The sequence below is a fragment of the Rhinichthys klamathensis genome, unplaced genomic scaffold (assembly GCF_029890125.1).
Source record: "Rhinichthys klamathensis goyatoka isolate OS25496 unplaced genomic scaffold, OSU_Roscu_1.1 h1tg000776l_1, whole genome shotgun sequence".
Classification (NCBI taxonomy): Eukaryota; Metazoa; Chordata; class Actinopteri; order Cypriniformes; family Leuciscidae; genus Rhinichthys; species Rhinichthys klamathensis.
The window spans coordinates 128139-150063 of NW_026607175.1; the positions used below are offsets into that span (position 1 = coordinate 128139).

At 53.0% G+C, this 21925-nt stretch overlaps 1 protein-coding gene across 1 annotated transcript in view; it reads right to left on the minus strand.

Moving 5' to 3' along the window:
• LOC130077753 (reticulon-3-like) overlaps positions 1–21925 on the minus strand; it is a 29136-nt gene that overhangs the window by 6051 nt on the left and 1160 nt on the right. Inside the window, exons 2-6 of the mRNA XM_056243088.1 lie at positions 10802–11009; positions 10501–10639; positions 6524–6593; positions 6209–6255; positions 6052–6110 (exon numbers count right to left, since the gene is read on the minus strand). Of these exons, the coding sequence (XP_056099063.1) occupies positions 6052–6110; positions 6209–6255; positions 6524–6593; positions 10501–10639; positions 10802–11009 (523 nt within the window). The remainder of the gene's footprint in view (positions 1–6051; positions 6111–6208; positions 6256–6523; positions 6594–10500; positions 10640–10801; positions 11010–21925) is intronic.

Here is a 21925-nt window from a genome sequence, read left to right on the forward strand (position 1 = left end):
TTTGAATGCGACTGTAGGAGCACATCTGATCTCCTCTGGAAGCTGTTCCAGCACGTCTGATCTTCTCCGTAAGCGGTTCCAGCACATCTGATCTCCTCCGGAAGCTGTTCCAGCACATCAGATCTCCTCTGGAAGCTGTTCCAGCACATCTGATCTCCTCTGGAAGCGGTTCCAGCACATCTGATCTCCTCTGGAAGCTGTTCCAGCACATCAGATCTCCTCTGGAAGCGGTTCCAGCACATCTGATCTCCTCTGGAAGCTGTTCCAGCACATCTGATCTCCTCTGGAAGCGGTTCCAGCACATCAGATCTCCTCTGGAAGCTGTTCCAGCACATCTGATCTCCTCTGGAAGCGGTTCCAGCACATCTGATCTCCTCCGGAAGCTGTTCCAGCACATCTGATCTCCTCTGGAAGCTGTTCCAGCACATCAGATCTCCTCTGGAAGCGGTTCCAGCACATCTGATCTCCTCTGGAAGCTGTTCCAGCACATCTGATCTCCTCTGGAAGCTGTTCCAGCACGTCTGATCTTCTCCGTAAGCGGTTCCAGCACATCTGATCTCCTCCGGAAGCTGTTCCAGCACATCTGATCTCCTCTGGAAGCGGTTCCAGCACATCTGATCTCCTCTGGAAGCTGTTCCAGCACATCAGATCTCCTCTGGAAGCGGTTCCAGCACATCTGATCTCCTCTGGAAGCTGTTCCAGCACATCAGATCTCCTCTGGAAGCTGTTCCAGCACATCTGATCTCCTCTGGAAGCGGTTCCAGCACATCTGATCTCCTCTGGAAGCTGTTCCAGCACATCAGATCTCCTCTGGAAGCTGTTCCAGCACATCAGATCTCCTCTGGAAGCTGTTCCAGCACATCTGATCTCCTCTGGAAGCGGTTCCAGCACATCTGATCTCCTCTGGAAGCTGTTCCAGCACATCAGATCTCCTCTGGAAGCGGTTCCAGCACATCTGATCTCCTCTGGAAGCTGTTCCAGCACATCTGATCTCCTCTGGAAGCTGTTCCAGCACATCTGATCTCCTCCGGAAGCTGTTCCAGCACATCTGATCTCCTCCGGAAGCTGTTCCAGCACATCTGATCTCCTCTGGAAGCTGTTCCAGCACATCTGATCTCCTCCAGAAGCTGTTCCAGCACATCTGATCTCCTCTGGAAGCTGTTCCAGCACATCTGATCTCCTCTAGAGGCTGTTCCAGCACATCTGATCTCCTCTGGAAGCTGTTCCAGCACATCTGATCTCCTCTGGAAGCTGTTCCAGCACATCTGATCTCCTCTGGAAGCTGTTCCAGCACATCTGATCTCCTCTGGAAGCTGTTCCAGCACATCTGATCTCCTCCGGAAGCTGTTCCAGCACATCAGATCTCCTCCGGAAGCTGTTCCAGCACATCTGATCTCCTCTGGAAGCGGTTCCAGCACATCTGATCTCCCCTGGAAGCTGTTCCAGCACATCTGATCTCCTCGGGAAGCTGTTCCAGCACATCTGATCTCCTCCGGAAGCTGTTCCAGCACATCTGATCTCCTCTGGAAGCTGTTCCAGCACATCTGATCTCCTCTGGAAGCTGTTCCAGCACATCTGATCTCCTCCAGAAGCTGTTCCAGCACATCTGATCTCCTCTGGAAGCTGTTCCAGCACATCTGATCTCCTCTAGAGGCTGTTCCAGCACATCTGATCTCCTCTGGAAGCTGTTCCAGCACATCAGATCTCCCCTGGAAGCTGTTCCAGCACGTCTGATCTTCTCCGTAAGCGGTTCCAGCACATCTGATCTCCTCCGGAAGCTGTTCCAGCACATCAGATCTCCTCTGGAAGCTGTTCCAGCACATCTGATCTCCTCTGGAAGCTGTTCCAGCTCATCTGATCTCCTCTGGAAGCGGTTCCAGCACATCTGATCTCCTCCGGAAGCTGTTCCAGCACATCAGATCTCCTCTGGAAGCTGTTCCAGCACATCTGATCTCCTCCGGAAGCTGTTCCAGCACATCTGATCTCCTCTGGAAGCTGTTCCAGCACATCTGATCTCCTCTGGAAGCTGTTCCAGCACATCTGATCTCCTCCGGAAGCTGTTCCAGCACATCTGATCTCCTCTGGAAGCTGTTCCAGCACATCTGATCTCCTCTGGAAGCTGTTCCAGCACATCTGATCTCCTCCGGAAGCTGTTCCAGCACATCTGATCTCCTCTGGAAGCTGTTCCAGCACATCTAATCTCCTCTGGAAGCTGTTCCAGCACATCAGATCTCCTCTGGAAGCTGTTCCAGCACATCTGATCTCCTCCGGAAGCTGTTCCAGCACATCTGATCTCCTCTGGAAGCTGTTCCAGCACATCAGATCTCCTCTGGAAGCTGTTCCAGCACATCTGATCTCCTCCGGAAGCTGTTCCAGCACATCTGATCTCCTCTGGAAGCTGTTCCAGCACATCTGATCTCCTCTGGAAGCTGTTCCAGCACATCTGATCTCCTCCGGAAGCTGTTCCAGCACATCTGATCTCCTCTGGAAGCTGTTCCAGCACATCTGATCTCCTCTAGAGGCTGTTCCAGCACATCTGATCTCCTCTGGAAGCTGTTCCAGCACATCAGATCTCCCCTGGAAGCTGTTCCAGCACGTCTGATCTTCTCCGTAAGCGGTTCCAGCACATCTGATCTCCTCCGGAAGCTGTTCCAGCACATCAGATCTCCTCTGGAAGCTGTTCCAGCACATCTGATCTCCTCTGGAAGCGGTTCCAGCACATCTGATCTCCCCTGGAAGCTGTTCCAGCACATCTAATCTTCTCTGGAAGCTGTTCCAGCACATCTGATCTCCTCTGGAAGCTGGTCCAGCACATCAGATCTCCTCTGGAAGCTGTTCCAGCACATCTGATCTCCTCTGGAAGCGGTTCCAGCACATCTGATCTCCTCTGGAAGCTGTTCCAGCACATCAGATCTCCTCTGGAAGCTGTTCCAGCACATCTGATCTCCTCTGGAAGCGGTTCCAGCACATCTGATCTCCCCTGGAAGCTGTTCCAGCACATCTAATCTTCTCTGGAAGCTGTTCCAGCACATCAGATCTCCTCCGGAAGCTGTTCCAGCACATCTGATCTCCCCTGGAAGCTGTTCCAGCACATCTAATCTTCTCTGGAAGCTGTTCCAGCACATCTGATCTCCTCTGGAAGCTGTTCCAGCACATCTGATCTCCTCTGGAAGCTGTTCCAGCACATCATCTCCTCTGGAAGCTGTTCCAGCACATCATCTCCTCTGGAAGCTGTTCCAGCACATCTGATCTCCTCCGTAAGCGGTTCCAGCACATCTGATCTTCCCTGGAAGCTGTTCCAGCACATCTGATCTCCTCTGGAAGCGGTTCCAGCACATCTGATCTCCTCTGGAAGCGGTTCCAGCACATCTGATCTCCTCTGGTAATGACAGACAGAGAACATCTATTGATCCACATTTTGACTCTTTATCACTAAAAGCCAGTAATCAGGCCAAGAACTTAGGATTTATGTTTGACATTGACCTCAGTTATTTATTTATTTTATCATTAGCATTGTTACTAAAACAGCATATTATAACCTCCAAAGTATGGGACATTCTCTGCCATCTGACAATGGCAAACTTGTTCATGCATTTGCTATGTCTAGACTTGACTAATGCAATAGCATTTTTCCTGGGTTACCAAAGAGCTCTATTAAACACTTACAAAGAGTTCAGAATGCAGGTGCATGAATGAGGAATCACATTACTCCAACACTGGCTGCCTGTATCATTCAGAATTGGATTCAAGATCATCTTATTAGTTAGACATGACGTGAACAGTCTCTGGATCGGCAGAACTGACGCGAAGAAGCACTGGCTTGCTAGGTTGTATGGATGGCCGAGACACTGGGGCGGTGCCGGCAGGGCGAGGCGCTGGGGCGGCGCCGGAAGGGCGAGGCGCTTGGGCGGTGCCGGCAGGGCGAGGCGCTGGAGCGGCGCCAGAAGGGCGAGGCGCTTGGGGATGGCCTCCAGGCCCTGTGGGATCGAAGACGCCTTCCTCCTCCTCAGGCGGTGGTGCTGTAGTCTCTTTGGCCACCACTGGCGGTGCAACAGGGAGAGTGGACAGCTCTGGGACAACCAATGTCGGGTCCTCCCGGACCACCGGACTTGAGACCCCCGAAGTCGGGTCCTCCCAGACCACCGGACTTGAGACCCCCGAAGTCGGGTCCTCCCGGACCACCGGACTTGAGACCCCGAAGTCGGGTCCACCCGGACCACCGGACTTGAGACCCCCGAAGTCGGGTCCTCCCGGACCACCGGACTTGAGACCCCCGAAGTCGGGTCCTCCCGGACCACCGGACTTGAGACCCTCAAAGTCGGGTCCACCCGGACCACCGGACTTGAGACCCCCGAAGTTGGGTCCTCCTGGACCACCGGATTTGGAACCGCCGAAGTCTGGTCCTCCTGGACCACCAGCCTCCGGGACAACAGCGGGCTGCTCGGGGACGGCCTCCGGAACGATAGTGGGCTGCTCGGGGACGTCCACCATCCCTGCTTCCTCCTCTTCCTCCGTTTATGATGGTGAGGCGGTGGCATCAAGATTACCGCCTCTGGGGGTGCTGCAGCATCTTCGGCCGCCTCTGGGGGTGCTACAGTCTCTTGCAAGGGCATGGTGGCCATTTTGCCTGGAGAGACGGGCGTAGCTGGTGTTGCCCATTGGCTAAGATGATGTAGATATGTAGTGAAACCCCAAAAGTCCAGGATTTCAAGCCCCTTCATCTCCCACCGAGGCAATGCGTCATCAAGGCAGTTATTAAAAAGATCCTTCAGTGCTGCATCATTATAACCCATGCCTCTCAAGAGAGTCCAAAATGCCTGAGACAGACAACCCACCGTCTGGCCCTGCTGACGTAGGGTCGCTAAATTACAGAATCGTCCCCTCCTCTCCTTCTCAGTGGTTGGGGGAAGGATACGAAAACCTGTACTGCTGGATCTATACATCTGGATGGAGTCCTTCTGTCACGAGATGCACACAAAAAAGGTAAGATCCATGTGCAGTTTAATGGGGTAATCCATAATCATAAACCAGCCAGGCAAAGGGTCATTATCCATAAAAAGACAGTCCAAAAACAAGAAACAAAACAGGAATGGAACTCAGAAGTGCAATCTGACATCAAACATCCCTGAGTTGTGGAGCATGCGTGGCTGCTTCAAGGGTCTCAGAGGGGCTAATGAGGCGCCCTACCTTCCCGTGTGCTGGACACACTCACAGAGTATCGTGCACCTTACATGAGGCACCTTTATGCTCTGAAACGGGGAGTGTTTGTGAAATGGTGCCCTGATAATGATATCGACCCGGCGAGCTGTCCCGTGTCGGATGTTTTACGTTTCCTGCAGCACAGGTTGGATTAACGGGAGCCTCCAGTCCACGCTAAAAGTCTTTGTGCCCGCTATTGCCTCGTTTTTTCCCGGTTAACGTTCAATGGCTCAGAAAGCATGCGCTGGTGGTCAGATTTCTCAGGGGGTCGAGGAGACTACACATTGGTCTTTTTTGTAAATAAAATCCTTTCTTTGATATATCATCTGGTGTCATCTTCACTCTGGGACAGAGGATTGAAGTGTGTTCTCGCCTTCCTCCTTTTATTTAATTTTACGCCTTTTCCTTTGTTACCTCCCCTCCCGACCCCTAGACAGATAGAGGAACGTGACATTGCCGCCGTGCTTGCCGCTCGATCAGCTGTTCAGCGTTCAGTTTCAGATTCTGATGTATTGTCGTTCCTCCTCATTTTATACGGCCCGAAGGCTCGTCAGTATTTGCATACTTTGCGACAATTGGCCAGTAGTTTTACTGGCGTTATCCTATATGGTTTCAGAATTTGTGCAGAAGGAGAAGAGTTCCTGCAGCGTCAGCTAACGCAATGTTAGAAATGGGCCTGTATCTGGTGTTGTGTTCACCCATGTTTTGTTTTACTTGATAATTACATATTTTACACCTTGTCTAGTGCTTGTATTCAGTTACATACTGTGCGTGTGCTTAGACCTTTATTTTATTTTAAACTGTTGTAAAATAAGATGCTTTATAAGAGGAATAAAAATCAATCATACATACTTTGCCAGTTTCTCTTCAAGCCGAGATTGCACACGTACCAAATAACCATCAATCTGGGTCTATAACAAATTAAAAAAGCTTAGAAAATAAAATGAAGAACACTAAAACCAGTTACAGCAAGAGCATAGACGTTTATTAATGTGAAACACATTCTTACTTTGTTCCTCTCATACAGTAGCGGTGTGCAGAACAAGATGATATCAGCTGCCAAGAAATAGAAGAACATTTTACAGTCACTGTTTTGTTATGAAGGGTGGGTTATTTCAGTGGGGGATAAAAAAATCAACATTATATTTTATGCATACATTTTGTACCTTTTTCTTAAAGTACTGCATCATAATAAAGGAATTCATCATCGTATTAGCACAGTGCCTTCTGTACTGTATGTTATGTGAATTTACTTTAACCACCAATATACTTATATTTGATCATTCTTTTGACTGTTATTATTTATTTATGAAGACAGGCTTACCTAGAATTAAAATTGTGATACCATTGAAGACGGCCCCCACACATGTCAGAAACCACATCACAACTGCAAGCTGCAGATAAACACAGCAGGTCAGTCACTTTTTACTGTGAAACGATTCGGTTACTAATTTAACATTCTACATTACGTGCACAGGGCTGACTATTAACAAAGAATTGACTTGAAGTATGAATGATTTTCTTAGCAAACACTTTTCTTTTAAAGGGCCCCTACATTATGGTTATTTACATGATCTTCACAGTTTTATGGGGTCTCCTAGAATATGTTTACAAAAAGCACAGTCTGTTGTGATTGGTCAACAGGCCCCACTCTGTTGTGATTGGTCAGCCGGCCCCAGTCTGCTGTGATTGGTCAGCCGGCCCCAGTCTGCTGTGATTGGTCAACAGCCCCCAGTCTGCTGTGATTGGTCAACAGGCCCCAGTCTGTTGTGATTGGTCAGCCGGCCCCAGTCTGCTGTGATTGTTCAGCCGGCCCCAGTCTGTTGTGATTGGTCAACAGGCCCCAGTCTGCTGTGATTGGTCAGCCGGCTCCAGTCTGCTGTGATTGGTCAGCCGGCCCCAGTCTCCTGTGATTGGTCAGCCGGCCCCAGTCTGCTGTGATTGGTCAGCCGGCCCCAGTCTGCTGTGATTGGTCAGCAAGCCCCAGTCTGTTGTGATTGGTCAGGCGGCCCCAGTCTGCTGTGATTGGTCAGCCGGCTCCAGACTGCTGTGATTGGTCAGGCGGCCCCAGTCTGCTGTGATTGGTCAGCCGGCTCCAGTCTGCTGTGATTGGTCAGCCGGCCCCAGTCTCCTGTGATTGGTCAGCCGGCCCCAGTCTGCTGTGATTGGTCAGCCGGCCCCAGTCTGCTGTGATTGGTCAGCAAGCCCCAGTCTGCTGTGATTGGTCAGCCGGCCCCAGTCTCCTGTGATTGGTCAGCCGGCCCCAGTCTGCTGTGATTGGTCAGCCGGCCCCAGTCTGTTGTGATTGGTCAACAGGCCCCAGTCTGCTGTGATTGGTCAGGCGGCCCCAGTCTGCTTGGTCAGCCGGCCCCAGTCTGCTGTGATTGGTCAGCCTGCCCCAGTCTGCTGTGATTGGTCAGCCGGCCCCAGTCTGCTGTGATTGGTTAGCCGGCCCCAGTTTGCTGTGATTGGTCAGCTGGCCCCAGTCTGCTGTGATTGGTCAACAGGTCCAAGTCTGCTTTGATTGGTCAGCCGGCCCCAGTCTGCTTTGATTGGTCAGCTGGCCCCAGTCTGCTGTGATTGGTCAACAGGTCCCAGTCTGCTGTGATTAGTTAGCCAGCCCCAGTCTGCTTTGATTGGTCAGCCGGCCCCAGTCTGCTGTGATTGCGGCCCCAGTCTGCTGTGATTGGTCAGCCGGCCGGCCCCAGTCTGCTTTGATTGGTCAGCCGGCCCCAGTCTGCTGTGATTGGTCAGCCGGCCGGCCCCAGTCTGCTTTGATTGGTCAGCCGGCCCCAGTCTGCTGTGATTGGTCAGCCGGCCCAAGTCTGCTGTGATTGGTCACCCGGCCCCAGTCTGCTGTGATTGGTCAACAGGCCCCAGTCTGCTGTGATTGGTTGGCCAGGCCCCAGTCTGTTGTGATTGGTCAGCCGGCCCCAGTCTGCTGTGATTGGTTGGCCAGGCCCCAGTCTGTTGTGATTGGTCAGCCAGCCCCAGTCTGCTGTGATTGGTCAGCCGGCTCCAGACTGCTGTGATTGGTCAGGCGGCCCCAGTCTGCTGTGATTGGTCAGCCGGCCCCAGTCTGCTTTGATTGGTCAGCCGGCCCCAGTCTGCTGTGATTGGTCAACAGGCCCCAGTCTGCTGTGATTGGTTGGCCAGGCCCCAGTCTGTTGTGATTGGTCAGCCGGCCCCAGTCTGCTGTGATTGGTTGGCCAGGCCCCAGTCTGTTGTGATTGGTCAGCCAGCCCCAGTCTGCTGTGATTGGTCAGCCGGCTCCAGACTGCTGTGATTGGTCAGGCGGCCCCAGTCTGCTGTGATTGGTCAGCCGGCCCCAGTCTGCTTTGATTGGTCAGCCGGCCCCAGTCTGCTGTGATTGCGGCCCCAGTCTGTTGTGATTGGTCAGCCGGCCCCAGTCTGCTGTGATTGGTTAGCCAGGCCCCAGTCTGTTGTGATTGGTCAGCCGGCCCCAGTCTGTTGTGATTGGTCAGCCGGCCCCAGTCTGCTGTGATTGGTCAGCCGGCCCCAGTCTGCTGTGATTGGTTAGCCAGGCCCCAGTCTGTTGTGATTGGTCAGCCGGCCCCAGTCTGCTTTGATTGGTCAGCCGGCCCCAGTCTGCTGTGATTGGTCGGCCAGGCCCCAGTCTGCTGTGATTGGTCAGCCGGCCCCAGTCTGCTGTGATTGGTCAGCCGGCCCCAGTCTGCTGTGATTGGTTAGCCAGGCCCCAGTCTGTTGTGATTGGTCAGCCGGCCCCAGTCTGCTGTGATTGGTCAGCCGGCCCCAGTCTGCTGTGATTGGTCAGCCGGCCCCAGTCTGCTGTGATTGGTTGGCCAGGCCCCAGTCTGTTGTGATTGGTCAGCCGGCCCCAGTCTGCTGTGATTGGTTGGCCAGGCCCCAGTCTGTTGTGATTGGTCAGCCAGCCCCAGTCTGCTGTGATTGGTCAGCCGGCTCCAGACTGCTGAGATTGGTCAGGCGGCCCCAGTCTGCTGTGATTGGTCAGCCGGCCCCAGTCTGCTTTGATTGGTCAGCCGGCCCCAGTCTGCTGTGATTGCGGCCCCAGTCTGTTGTGATTGGTCAGCCGGCCCCAGTCTGCTGTGATTGGTTAGCCAGGCCCCAGTCTGTTGTGATTGGTCAGCCGGCCCCAGTCTGTTGTGATTGGTCAGCCGGCCCCAGTCTGCTGTGATTGGTCAGCCGGCCCCAGTCTGCTGTGATTGGTTAGCCAGGCCCCAGTCTGTTGTGATTGGTCAGCCGGCCCCAGTCTGCTTTGATTGGTCAGCCGGCCCCAGTCTGCTGTGATTGGTCGGCCAGGCCCCAGTCTGCTGTGATTGGTCAGCCGGCCCCAGTCTGCTGTGATTGGTCAGCCGGCCCCAGTCTGCTGTGATTGGTTAGCCAGGCCCCAGTCTGTTGTGATTGGTCAGCCGGCCCCAGTCTGCTGTGATTGGTCAGCCGGCCCCAGTCTGCTGTGATTGGTCAGCCGGCCCCAGTCTGTTGTGATTGGTCAGCCGGCCCCAGTCTGCTGTGATTGGTCAGCCAGCCCCAGTCTGCTGTGATTGGTTAGCCAGGCCCCAGTCTGTTGTGATGGGTCAACAGGCCTCAGTCTGCTGTGATTGGTCAGCCGGCCCCAGTCTGCTGTGATTGGTCAGCCGGCCCCAGTCTGCTGTGATTGGTCAGCCAGCCCCAGTCTGCTGTGATTGGTTAGCCAGGCCCCAGTCTGTTGTGATGGGTCAACAGGCCTCAGTCTGCTGTGATTGGTCAGCCGGCCCCAGTCTGCTGTGATTGGTTGGCCAGGCCCTAGTCTGTTGTGATTGGTCAGCCGGCCCCAGTCTGCTGTGATTGGTCGACTGCTTAGAGCATGTGTCGGAAATGTAACACCTCTTAATAACCGTTGAGTCTCAGATCCGGCAGCTTCCTGTAAACACAACTGTAAATACGCTATATGGCATCAGTGTTGCTGTATCAGTTTGAGTCTGAGTCCAATAATGACAGTGATTTCCCTGGCTTATAACTGCTTTTGTTTGAGGGCGAGCCAAATTAGCCAGCAGGCAGCGTTATGCAAATGTGTTATATGTTGAAAAAGTAAAATAAAGTCAGGAGAGCAGGCGTTTTTCTGGAGAGATTCACTCTCTTTGCTATGGACTTTGTGCTTTGTACAGTAACTTTAACAGATTGTTTACATGCCAAACAGGAATATTGCACATTCAATTATTGTTAAAATTAAAAAAGCATAATAGATCCCCTTAAAATAAAGAACTGTTGAAAACACTGATATGAATTTAGCTGTGAATTATTGTAGATAAATAGACATACCTTCAGTGAATCCACCACATCTTCTACAAGCACAAGTCTTCTTGTCTGTATGAGAGCAGTGTTTAATTTCACCAAAAATATGTCCATGTACCTGCGGGCTGTGTCCGGTGAAATGCGGATATCTCTTTCCATCAGAACTCTGTGGATGTACAAAGATCTCATATTACTTTTTTATCAAAGTCTTGTCATTTCAAGAAACATTCAACCAGTCGAGCACAAAAGCAGCATCGCACCAAGAAACAGCATCTAGGAAGAAAAGCTCTGAATGGAGATTTATAAAATCCAACAAATGCATACATACTTAAAAGGGTGTCCTTCGTCGGACTTCTGTACAGCGTGCACGACTGACTTGTAGACTCTGAAAGTGATGGTGACACAGAGCAGGGCCAGGAACAGGTAGGACACAACACTGATAACACTGAACCTGGCTAGAGATATGAGCACCAGCATCGAGCCACCAAACACTAGCACTGACTGCTTTGGCTTCTGCCAATACACCAATTCCTGCACTGCAGAGAGATATGGATGTTTAAAGCATGGCAAGAGGCCCTCGTGGTCCTTTTCATTGGTCCAATCCTGGACTAGAGAGAGAGAGAGAGAGAGAGAGAGAGAGAGAGAGAGAGAGAGAGAGAGAGAGAGAGAGAGAGAGAGAGAGAGAGAGAGAGAGAGAGAGAGAGAGAGAGAGAGAGAGAGAGAGAGAGAGAGAGAGAGAGAGAGAGATTGGAAAAGTGAGTACTTCGACCTCTCAAATGTGAGTTTAACCTCTTGGCAAAATCCATGGGTGTTGCAATTCACTTATTAAACAGTAGGTTTATTGCAGTGGCATGTGTGGTGATGTGAAATGAGAAAATAAAGATCCTCCCTCTGTTTAAGATGTTTTAATATCAAATATCATGTTCCAGTTGCATTTGAAGTTGAGTTTCCAAGTACTAGCAAGCAATACTATAATATTTTGGTGTGTTTTTATTAAATTCATCCTCTACTATATATATTATTTTTGTAGGTTGTTTCAAGCATCTGGGAGACATTTAGTTCCTGTTTCCCTGATCTGTTTAGTTTCTTTAGTTTCCATGGTTATTGATTTAATTACACAGCTGTCACTACAGTTTTGTTAATTATCTAGTTCTGTGTATTCAAGCCCTTTGTTCAGTGTTCAGTCTTGTCTTTAGTTTACATGAATGTGTGATATATTCCCTGTGTTTTCTAAGTGTTCTAAGTGTATTTAAAGCCTGTTCTTGCTCTGTTCTCCGTCGTTCGCGCTCTTCATTAATACAACCATACTTGACAGAAGACTGAACCCAGAAAGAATTTGAATATGGACTTTCCTGCAGTCTGTTTGCTCTGTTTGGAGCAAGAGCAAGACTAGACTACAGATCCCTCAAAGACTACATGTGTGACTCTTTACAGCTGGCATGCCTGTTTCCCTGATCACTCCCTGTGCGTGTTTTTCCTGACCACCCTGAACGAGCATACAAAGGCTACGTTCAGACTGTCAGTCCAAATCCGATTTTTGTGTATATCCGATTGAAATCTAATCAGATTTAGCAAGTGTGAACGGTTTCCATATGTGGTTTGAAATCCTATTCTAAATCGCATTTCTGGAAATCCGTTTCAATCTAACCACTCTGATCAGATTTCGGGTTTATGTGACTCCACGTAAAATGTAAACGTCAGACGTTGCTACAGGAAACATGCTGAAAGTCGCAGCCGAAACAAGGCTGTGTTGTTCCAAAGTGCCGATCAAGCAGAAAATGACAATTTAACGGAAATATGTTTGTAAACCGGCGGAGACAACAGTGCGGAATAAAGCCACGCATACCAGCCTCCTACGGTTCTACCGCTACCTCAGAAGACGTAGTAGTCCAGCCAGGCGGCTACGCATTGTCATGTTGTAAAATTTTAATAAGACAACATCTCTATTGCAAACCCCTCCATTTTGCAGTTGTTGTTGTCTTTGGCATATTCCTACCAACGCAACATCATTAGCCATAGAAACCAATGCAGATATTCCAGAAGCTGCATGAACTCACAAATCGGATCTGAACAGTTGCGAAACACAGTGTGGACATCAATAATCTTAGATCAGATTCCAATCGGATACACAAATAATTGGATTTGGACTGACAGTGTAAACGTAGTCAAAGCACGCCTGCCCGGTGATGTTCCCTGGGGGACTTTCGCAGCATTTGTGGGTGTTGGTGAACTGCGGATCACTGGACATCATCAGCCCCACTCCGGACCCAGAGCTCAGCCACGCCTCTAACGGATGAAATGCCTGAGCCCACCGCAGACGAAGGCCCGAGCCTGCCGCTATGCCTACGCCTGAGCTGACACCAGTGCACATCATCGCCCCGGAGCCTGAGCGCAGCAATAGCTCTGACCAGGTGCAAGAGCCGGCAACATCGTCTGTGCCAGTGTGTGTGCTCGTGGAGTAAGAAGGCATGGAGGGAAGCCCCGACCACACTCCTGCCACTGAGGGCCTCTGGGAATTATTTTGAGGAATGGGAACTGTAATTCCTTTAAGTTTCCCGTCACGGCTGGTCCGCCCAGCTACAAGTCTCCTGCATCTCTGATGATCCCACCCAGCCTCCCTCTCCCACCCGCTGTACCAAAGCAAGCCAGTCCTTTGGCCCTGCCACTGCTGTTTCCCTTCAGTTCCTCGGCTCCACCTCTGTGCCACGCGGATGCGTCTCTGGTCTTCCGGTCTCCTTGGCAGGAGGGTCCCCTGTCCCCTCCTCGGGTTGCCGAGTCTGTCACTCCTCCTCAGCCCTTCAACAAGTAGGCTCCACCTTGGCTACTCCTTCCCTCGGCTCCGTCTGGGACTGTCGTCCTTACAGCTCCACCAGGCTTGGTCAGTCATCACTCTGACCATGCCATGGACTTCCAGGCCTTCTGCTGCACCACATCCCTCCACCCCTTTGGCTCCGTCGGGCTCCACCTGGGTACTCGGTCCCATTGGCTGTGCCTCAGACCTCCGGCACCCTGGCTCATTCTCCTCAGCTCCACCTGGGTCTCCAACTCTCCTGGCTTGGCCGCTGGTGGTCAGACTTCTGAATCCATCCTGGCTACTCCCACCATCGGTTCTGCCGTGGGTCTGCGTCCTGACTGTGCTCTGGGTCATCTGTGGCTGGATCCCAAATGGCACACATGTGGACTCATGGTCTCGTGGCCTTTGCTCGCCAAGTGTACGAGTCCGTAGGGTGTCCCATTCGGCATTTCAGCGCTTAGAAGTGTGCTCGCGAGTAGGGTTGGGTACCGAAACTCGGTGCCAATAGGGAACCGGTTCCGACGTAAACGGTAGTAACCAGACCGAAAAAGAACGACAATTTCGGTGCCTGATTTCGGTGCCTGACTTAATTAGGCACACACGCACACACACAAACACGCACACGCACAGTCTCTTCTGTCTCGCATGCGCGCTCTTGCTCGCAAGGTTTGGCTGCATTTCACGTGTAAAATTACGCGTCAGAACGCCCTCTGGGTGTGCCGATAGTCTGAATCCATATAGAATCAAGCCAATTCATTGGCTGATGGCGCGGGCGCCGCCTCGACGCACTTACGTCGTCATATTATGTTGGCGCGCGCGCGCGCCATTTGCTCCTCAGATTTCTCTGCCGAAAAAGGAAGCTGGTCGGCAGCGTGAGGAGCTTGGCAGCGTCTCGTTCCCTATTGAGAGAACATAGGTTACACCAGTAACCAGAGATGTTCTCTTTCATAGGTTCACTCAACGCTGCGTAGCAGCAGTGGATTTGTATTTGTAGGCTGCTGTATCACGTGCCGTTTGAACTGACGCGCTACAGCGATCTGTCACATTTCAAAGAGCCAAAACGTTATTTATTGTGTGAATCTCGTAAAAAATATTGACAGAATCTGACAGCTGTGGATTTGTTCCATATCAAAAGTAACCTTGTCTGTCGGTGTCAGTGTCCTCTTTGTCCGCGATTTTTCTCTGCGTGAGAAAATGGATGTGTGGCGTGAGAGCGTGTGAAAAGGGTCAATTGCGTGAGTCTCACGGTCAATGCGTGAGAGTTGGCAGCTCTGCCTGCTAGTAATCTCTATTAATCTTCAGTATTATATTGTTTGATAAAATATTGTTTTATTTGATATTATGTAAATGTGAATTTTTATTTTATATTGGTTTTATTATTATTTGTATTTATATTGTTTAAAGATTTAAGTTAATATTGTGTCCAGTTTGGCCCTGTAACTAAAAGGGTAATATTTTTTGATAAAGTGTGTGCGGTTTCGTTTTCTTAAGTACTGTTTCAAGAACCGTTTAGGCACCGGAACCGTTTAAAAAATACCGAGTAGGTACTGGTATCGGATAAAACCCAACCGATACCCAACCCTACTCGCGAGTAATGTCATGGTCATGTTCAGTGTTCAGTCTTGTCTTAAATTTGCATGGTTGTGCAATATATTTCCTGTGTTTTCCTTAGTTTTCTAAGTATAGATAATAAAGCCTGTTCTTGCTTTGTTCATTGATCGTGCCCTTCAATACTGCAACCATACTTGACCAGGGGTTCTCAACTCTGGCCCTCGAGATCCACTGTCTCCACAAACTCACCTGTCTGTAGCTTTCTAGTAATGCTGATGACCTTGGTTAGCTTGTTCAGGTGAGTTTGATTAGGGTTGGCCCTTGCTTTTTTACACTTTGGGTATTTCCATCATGAGTTTCTAACTGTGATCCTTTTCTAACAGTCATAGCATAGTACACATTTGTTTTGCTTTTAAGTATAAGCCTTTTAATTCATTTTGAACCTGTCACATTCAAGTGCTTTGCTGTCAGAAAGAATATCATGGAGGACGCCAGGTTTATTCTTGCCTATTTCTTAGGAAAATAATTGAAGCAAAAATGTATTGAAGATATTTAATTTGGAATAAAATGTAGCGTTTCATTTGTTGAAAAACATATAAACATTCACCTCTCTATCTAGATCAGGGGTGTTTACTGGAATATTTATTTCTGATATTTGGATATTCATTTTAATTTAATTGTTTTTTAATTTAATTGTTTACTTACAAATAATTTTCCCCTGCTTTAAAGGCACTTTTATAAATCCAGGACAATACATCTTGTCTACATCAGTCAGAAACCTTGGTACAAATGGAGAAATGAGAATTTCATGTTTCATAGTTTCATCTATGTCTGTTGCAACGGGGCACTATTCTGTATTAACTATACCTGAACTGTGTTTACATGTACCTGGATCTGTTCTTTCATATGTGGAAACGGTCCCCCAAAATTGTCTAAATATCCTCGTAAACACAGTCAGTTGTGTCTTAAGTGAACGTAAACAGTTGAGAAAAAACACGTGTATCAGTATATTGGATCCGTGCATTCAGTCTTAAAGTGACAGTGGCCTAATATTCCCACTGCTGTCTTTGTGTAAATGTTAATCTAAGAACAGAAGAAAAAGAAAATCACTCACTGTTTTTGACTAAACGACTTTTGTATTTTTAATAAGGATTCATATATATTTTATTTATGCAGTGTTATTTTACAGTGATTTGAATTTCTGAACTTTGTTCAGTTGTGTTTATTTGTGCTATTGCTAATTTGCTTACTTGTTCTTACTGTATTACTGAGTGTATTGTTTTGAATAATGTTTGAAATTTATATTAGTTTAGTTTATTTATATCTAGTTTATTCGTTTGTTGTTCTGGCTGCTGATTTTTGTTCATGGTATTCAGCTGCAACAGAATGTTTTGCCAAAACACAAAATAAATATGTTTGATATCTAAATGTTTGACCTATTTGTGTTTTTTTTTAAACTGGGAATCAATAATAATTGTAATCGATAAGCAGAATCGGAATCGGAATTGGAATCGGAAACCCTAAACCTAAAACTCAAATAATACCCCATAGTGCATTTGAAGTGTGCTATTTGGGATAGGGCCATGGTCCTAAACCTCACCCACTACGTAGGCACACTTAAAATTATGCCACAAGGAAACTATAATAAGCATCTTTAATTGTTATATCAGTACTATCAGATCCACTGATAAATGATGCCGTCTGGTGGGTGAATCAAGAATTGCATGCAAAACCACCATTACAGCTGTTGTGATTCCTGTCTTGTGTTCCCCTTGTCTTATGTGGACTTTTGTTATTTCCTGTTTTGTGCCATGTTTTGTAGTCCTTTGTAGTTTTTCTTGTTTATTAGTCTTCCCAGGTGTCTCTGATTAGCCACACCCCCACTTGTTATCTTGTTTAGCTTGTTTGCCGTTGTATTTAAGCCCTGTGTCTAGTTCAGTCTTGGTGAGTTCTTGATATTGTAATGTTGGTTGTTCTGTTCCCGAGTCTTGTTCCTGAGCCTATGTCTGAATTTGAGAAGTTTTGAGTTTATTTAATTAAAGTGTGCTGCACGTGGATCCTGCTTCCTCCTATGATTCAACCACATCATTACAGAAGAACTCACCAAAATAAATCCAGCAACGAGGATCATGCGTCTCCGTCAAGGAAAACGTCCTATTGAGGAGTATGTGAGAGACTTTATCGAACTGGCAAATTTGACTTTGATGGACTCTGTATGCCTCAGGATTTTTTTTAGAGGGGGGCTATCTGAGCCGCTCGGTTCAACCATGCCTCTACACAATCCTCATTGGACTTTTTATATTGTTATGTATAATACAGAAAATTTATATTGACTTGGCCCTGCAACTGAGCGGCTCAACTTTTACTGTGGGTTTGGTGGACGAGGAGCCCCGCAACCCCACAGTACCCGCCAAGTCCTACACGTCGTGCCCGCCGCACAAGAGACTGTTCCTGAGCCGGTGTCTGTTCTGCGGGGGGACAGTAGGTCCCTGAATGGGATCATGGAGGCCACGCCGCCATGGCCACCCTGGCCGCCCGAAAGGTCCTCTCTGCCCTGGCCGTTTGAAGGGTCGTCTCCGCCCTGGCCTCCCGAAAAGTCCTGGCCACCCGAAGGGTCGTCTCCGCCCAGGCCCCCTAAACTGTCTGGTCCGCCCTGGCCCCCTAAACTGTCTGGTCCGCCCTGGCCCCCTAAACTATCTGGTTCACCCTGGCCCACCAAACTGTCTGGTCCGCCCGGGCCCCCTGAACTGTCTGGTCCGCCATGGCACCCTAAACTGTCTGGTTCGCCCTGGCTCCCTGAACTGTCTGGTCCGCCCTGGCCCCCTGAACTGTCTGGTCCGCCCTGGCCCCCTGAACTGTCTGGTCCGCCCTGGCCCCCTGAACTGTCTGGTCCGCCCTGGCGCCCTAAACTGTCTGGTCAGCCCTGGCCCCCTAAACTGTCTGGTCCGCCCTGGCCCCCTGAACTGTCTGGTCCGCCCTGGCCCCCTAAACTGTCTGGTCCGCCCTGGCCCCCTGAACTGTCTGGCCCGTCCTGGCCCCCTGAACCTTCTGGTCCGCCCTGGCCCCCTGAACTGTCTGGTCCGCCCTGGCCCCCTGAACTGTCTGGTCAGCCCTGGCCCCCTAAACTGTCTGGTCAGCCCTGGCCCCTGAACTATCTGGTCAGCCCTGGCCCCCTAAACTGTCTGGTCCGCCCTGGCCCCCTGAACTGTCTGGTCCGCCCTGGCCCCCTAAACTGTCTGGTCCGCCCTGGCCCCCTGAACTGTCTGGCCCGTCCTGGCCCCCTGAACTGTCTGGTCCGCCCTGGCCCCCTGAACTGTCTGGTCCGCCCTGGCCCCCTGAACTGTCTGGTCAGCCCTGGCCCCCTAAACTGTCTGGTCAGCCCTGGCCCCTGAACTATCTGGTCAGCCCTGGCCCCCTAAACTGTCTGGTCCGCCCTGGCCCCCTGAACTGTCTGGTCCGCCCTGGCCCCCTGAACTGTCTGGTCCGCCCTGGCCCCCTGAACTGTCTGGTCCGCCCTGGCCCCCTGAACTGTCTGGTCAGCCCTGGCCCCCTGAACTGTCTGGTCCGCCCTGGCCCCCTAAACTTTCTGGTCCGCCCTGGCCCCCTGAACTGTCTGGTCCGCCCTGGCCCCCTGAACTGTCTGGTCAGCCCTGGCCCCCTAAACTGTCCGGTCCGCCCTGGCCCCCTGAACTGTCTGGCCCGCCCTGGCCCCCTAAACTGTCTGGTCAGCCCTGGCCCCCTGAACTGTCTGCCCCGACCTGGCCCCCTGAACTGTCTGCCCCGCCCTGGCCCCCTAAACTGTCTGGTCCGCCCTGGCCCCCTGAACTGTCTGGTCCGCCCTGGCCCCCTGAACTGTCTGGTCAGCCCTGGCCCCCTGAACTGTCTGGCCCGCCCTGGCCCCCTAAACTGTCTGGTCAGCCCTGGCCCCCTGAACTGTCTGGTCCGCCCTGGCCCCCTGAACTGTCTGGTCCGCCCTGGCCCCCTGAACTCTCTGGCCCGCCCTGGCCCCCTAAACTGTCTGGTCAGCCCTGGCCCCCTAAACTGTCTGGTCCGCCCTGGCCCCCTGAACTGTCTGGTCCGCCCTGGCCCCCTAAACTGTCTGGTCAGCCCTGGCCCCCTAAACTGTCTGGTCCGCCCTGGCCCCCTGAACTGTCTGGCCCGCCCTGGCCCCCTAAACTGTCTGGTCAGCCCTGGCCCCCTGAACTGTCTGCCCCGTCCTGGCCCCCTAAACTGTCTGGTCCGCCCTGGCCCCCTAAACTGTCTGGTCCGCCCTGGCCCCCTGAACTGTCTGGCCCGCCCTGGCCCCCTGAACTGTCTGTTCAGCCCTGGCCCCCTGAACTGTCTGCCCCTAAACTGTCTGGTCCGCCCTGGCCCCCTGAACTGTCTGGCCCGCCCTGGCCCCCTGAACTGTCTGTTCAGCCCTGGCCCCCTGAACTGTCTGCCCCGTCCTGGCCCCCTGAACTGTCTGCCCCGCCCTGGCCCCTAAACTGTCTGGTCAGCCCTGGCCCCCTAAACTGTCTGGTCAGCCCTGGCCCCCTAAACTGTCTGGTCAGCCCTGGCCCCCTAAACTGTCTGGTCAGCCCTGGCCCCCTAAACTGTCTGGTCCGCCCTGGCCCCCTGAACTGTCTGGTCCGCCCTGGCCCCCTGAACTGTCTGGTCCGCCCTGGCCCCCTAAACTGTCTGGTCAGCCCTGGCCCCCTAAACTGTCTGGTCCCCCCTGGCCCCCTGAACTGTCTGGCCCGCCCTGGCCCCCTAAACTGTCTGGTCAGCCCTGGCCCCCTAAACTGTCTGGTCCGCCCTGGCCCCCTGAACTGTCTGGTCCGCCCTGGCCCCCTAAACTGTCTGGTCAGCCCTGGCCCCCTAAACTGTCTGGTCCGCCCTGGCCCCCTGAACTGTCTGGCCCGCCCTGGCCCCCTGAACTGTCTGGCCCGCCCTGGCCCCCTGAACTGTCTGGTCAGCCCTGGCCCCCTGAACTGTCTGCCCCGTCCTGGCCCCCTGAACTGTCTGCCCCGCCCTGGCCCCCTAAACTGTCTGGTCAGCCCTGGCCCCCTAAACTGTCTGGTCAGCCCTGTTCCCCTAAACTGTCTGGTCCGCCCTGGCCCCCTGAACTGTCTGGCCCGCCCTGGCCCCCTGAACTGTCTGGTCCGCCCTGGCCCCCTAAACTGTCTGGTCAGCCCTGGCCCCCTGAACTGTCTGGTCCGCCCTGGCCCCCTCAACTGTCTGGTCCGCCCTGGCCCCCTGAACTGTCTGGTCAGCCCTGGCCCCCTGAACTGTCTGGCCTGCCCTGGCCTCCTAAACTGCCTGGTCAGCCCAAGCCCCCTGAACTGTCTGGTCCGCCCTGGCCCACTGAACTGTCTGGTCCGCCCTGGCCCCCTGAACTCTCTGGCCCGCCCTGGCCCCCTAAACTGTCTGGTCAGCCCTGGCCCCCTAAACTGTCTGGTCCGCCCTGGCCCCCTGAACTGTCTGGTCCGCCCTGGCCCCCTGAAATCTCTGGTCCGCCCTGGCCCCCTAAACTGTCTGGTCAGCCCTGGCCCCCTAAACTGTCTGGTCCGCCCTGGCCCCCTAAACTGTCTGGTCCGCCCTGGCCCCCTAAACTGTCTGGTCCGCCCTGGCCCCCTGAACTGTCTGGCCCGCCCTGGCCCCCTAAACTGTCTGGTCAGCCCTGGCCCCCTGAACTGTCTGCCCCGTCCTGGCCCCCTGAACTGTCTTTCCCGCCCTGGCCCCCTAAACTGTCTGGTCAGCCCTGGCCCCCTAAACTGTCTGGTCAGCCCTGGCCCCCTAAACTGTCTGGTCCGCCCTGGCCCCCTGAACTGTCTGGCCCGCCCTGGCCCCCTGAACTGTCTGCCCCGCCCTGGCCCCCTAAACTGTCTGGTCAGCCCTGGCCCCCTAAACTGTCTGCCCCGCCCTGGCCCCCTGAACTGTCTGGTCCACCCTGGCCCCCTGAACTGTCTGGTCCGCCCTGGCCCCCTGAACTGTCTGGTCCGCCCTGGCCCCCTAAACTGTCTGGTCCGCCCTGGCCCCCTGAACTGTCTGGTCAGCCCTGGCCCCCTAAACTGTCTGCCCCGCCCTGGCCCCCTGAACTGTCTGGTCCGCCCTGGCCCCCTGAACTGTCTGGTCCGCCCTGGCCCCCTGAACTGTCTGCCCCGCCCTGGCCCCCTGAACTGTCTGGTCCGCCCTGGCCCCCTGAACTGTCTGGTCCGCCCTGGCCCCCTGAACTGTCTGGTCAGCCCTGGCCCCCTAAACTGTCTGGTCCGCCCTGGCCCCCTAAACTGTCTGGTCCGCCCTGGCCCCCTGAACTGTCTGGTCAGCCCTGGCCCCCTGAACTGTCTGGTCCGCCCTGGCCCCCTGAACTGTCTGGTCCGCCCTGGCCCCCTGAACTGTCTGGTCCGCCCTGGCCCCCTAAACTGTCTGGTCAGCCCTGGCCCCCTGAACTGTCTGGTCAGCCCTGGCCCCCTAAACTGTCTGCCCCGCCCTGGCCCCCTGAACTGTCTGGTCCGCCCTGGCCCCCTGAACTGTCTGGTCCGCCCTGGCCCCCTGAACTGTCTGGTCCGCCCTGGCCCCCTGAACTGTCTGGTCCGCCCTGGCCCCCTGTGAACTGTCTGGTCCGCCCTGGCCCCCTGAACTGTCTGGTCCGCCCTGGCCCCCTGTGAACTGTCTGGTCCGCCATGGCCCCCTAAAATGTCTGGTCAGCCCTGGCCCCCTGAACTGTCTGGTCCGCCCTGGCCCCCTAAACTGTCTGGTCCGCCCTGGCCCCCTAAACTGTCTGGTCCGCCCTGGCCCCCTAAACTGTCTGGCCCGCCCTGGCCCCCTGAACTGTCTGGTCCGCCCTGGCCCCCTGAACTGTCTGGTCCGCCCTGGCCCCCTGAACGGTCTGGTCCGCCCTGGCCCCCTGAACTGTCTGGTCCGCCCTGGCCCCCTAAACTGTCTGGTCCGCCCTGGCCCCCTAAACTGTCTGGTCCGCCCTGGCCCCCTAAACTGTCTGGCCCGCCCTGGCCCCCTGAACTGTCTGGTCCGCCCTGGCCCCCTGAACTGTCTGGCCCGCCCTGGCCCCCTAAACTGTCTGGTCCGCCCTGGCCCCCTAAACTGTCTGGTCCGCCCTGGCCCCCT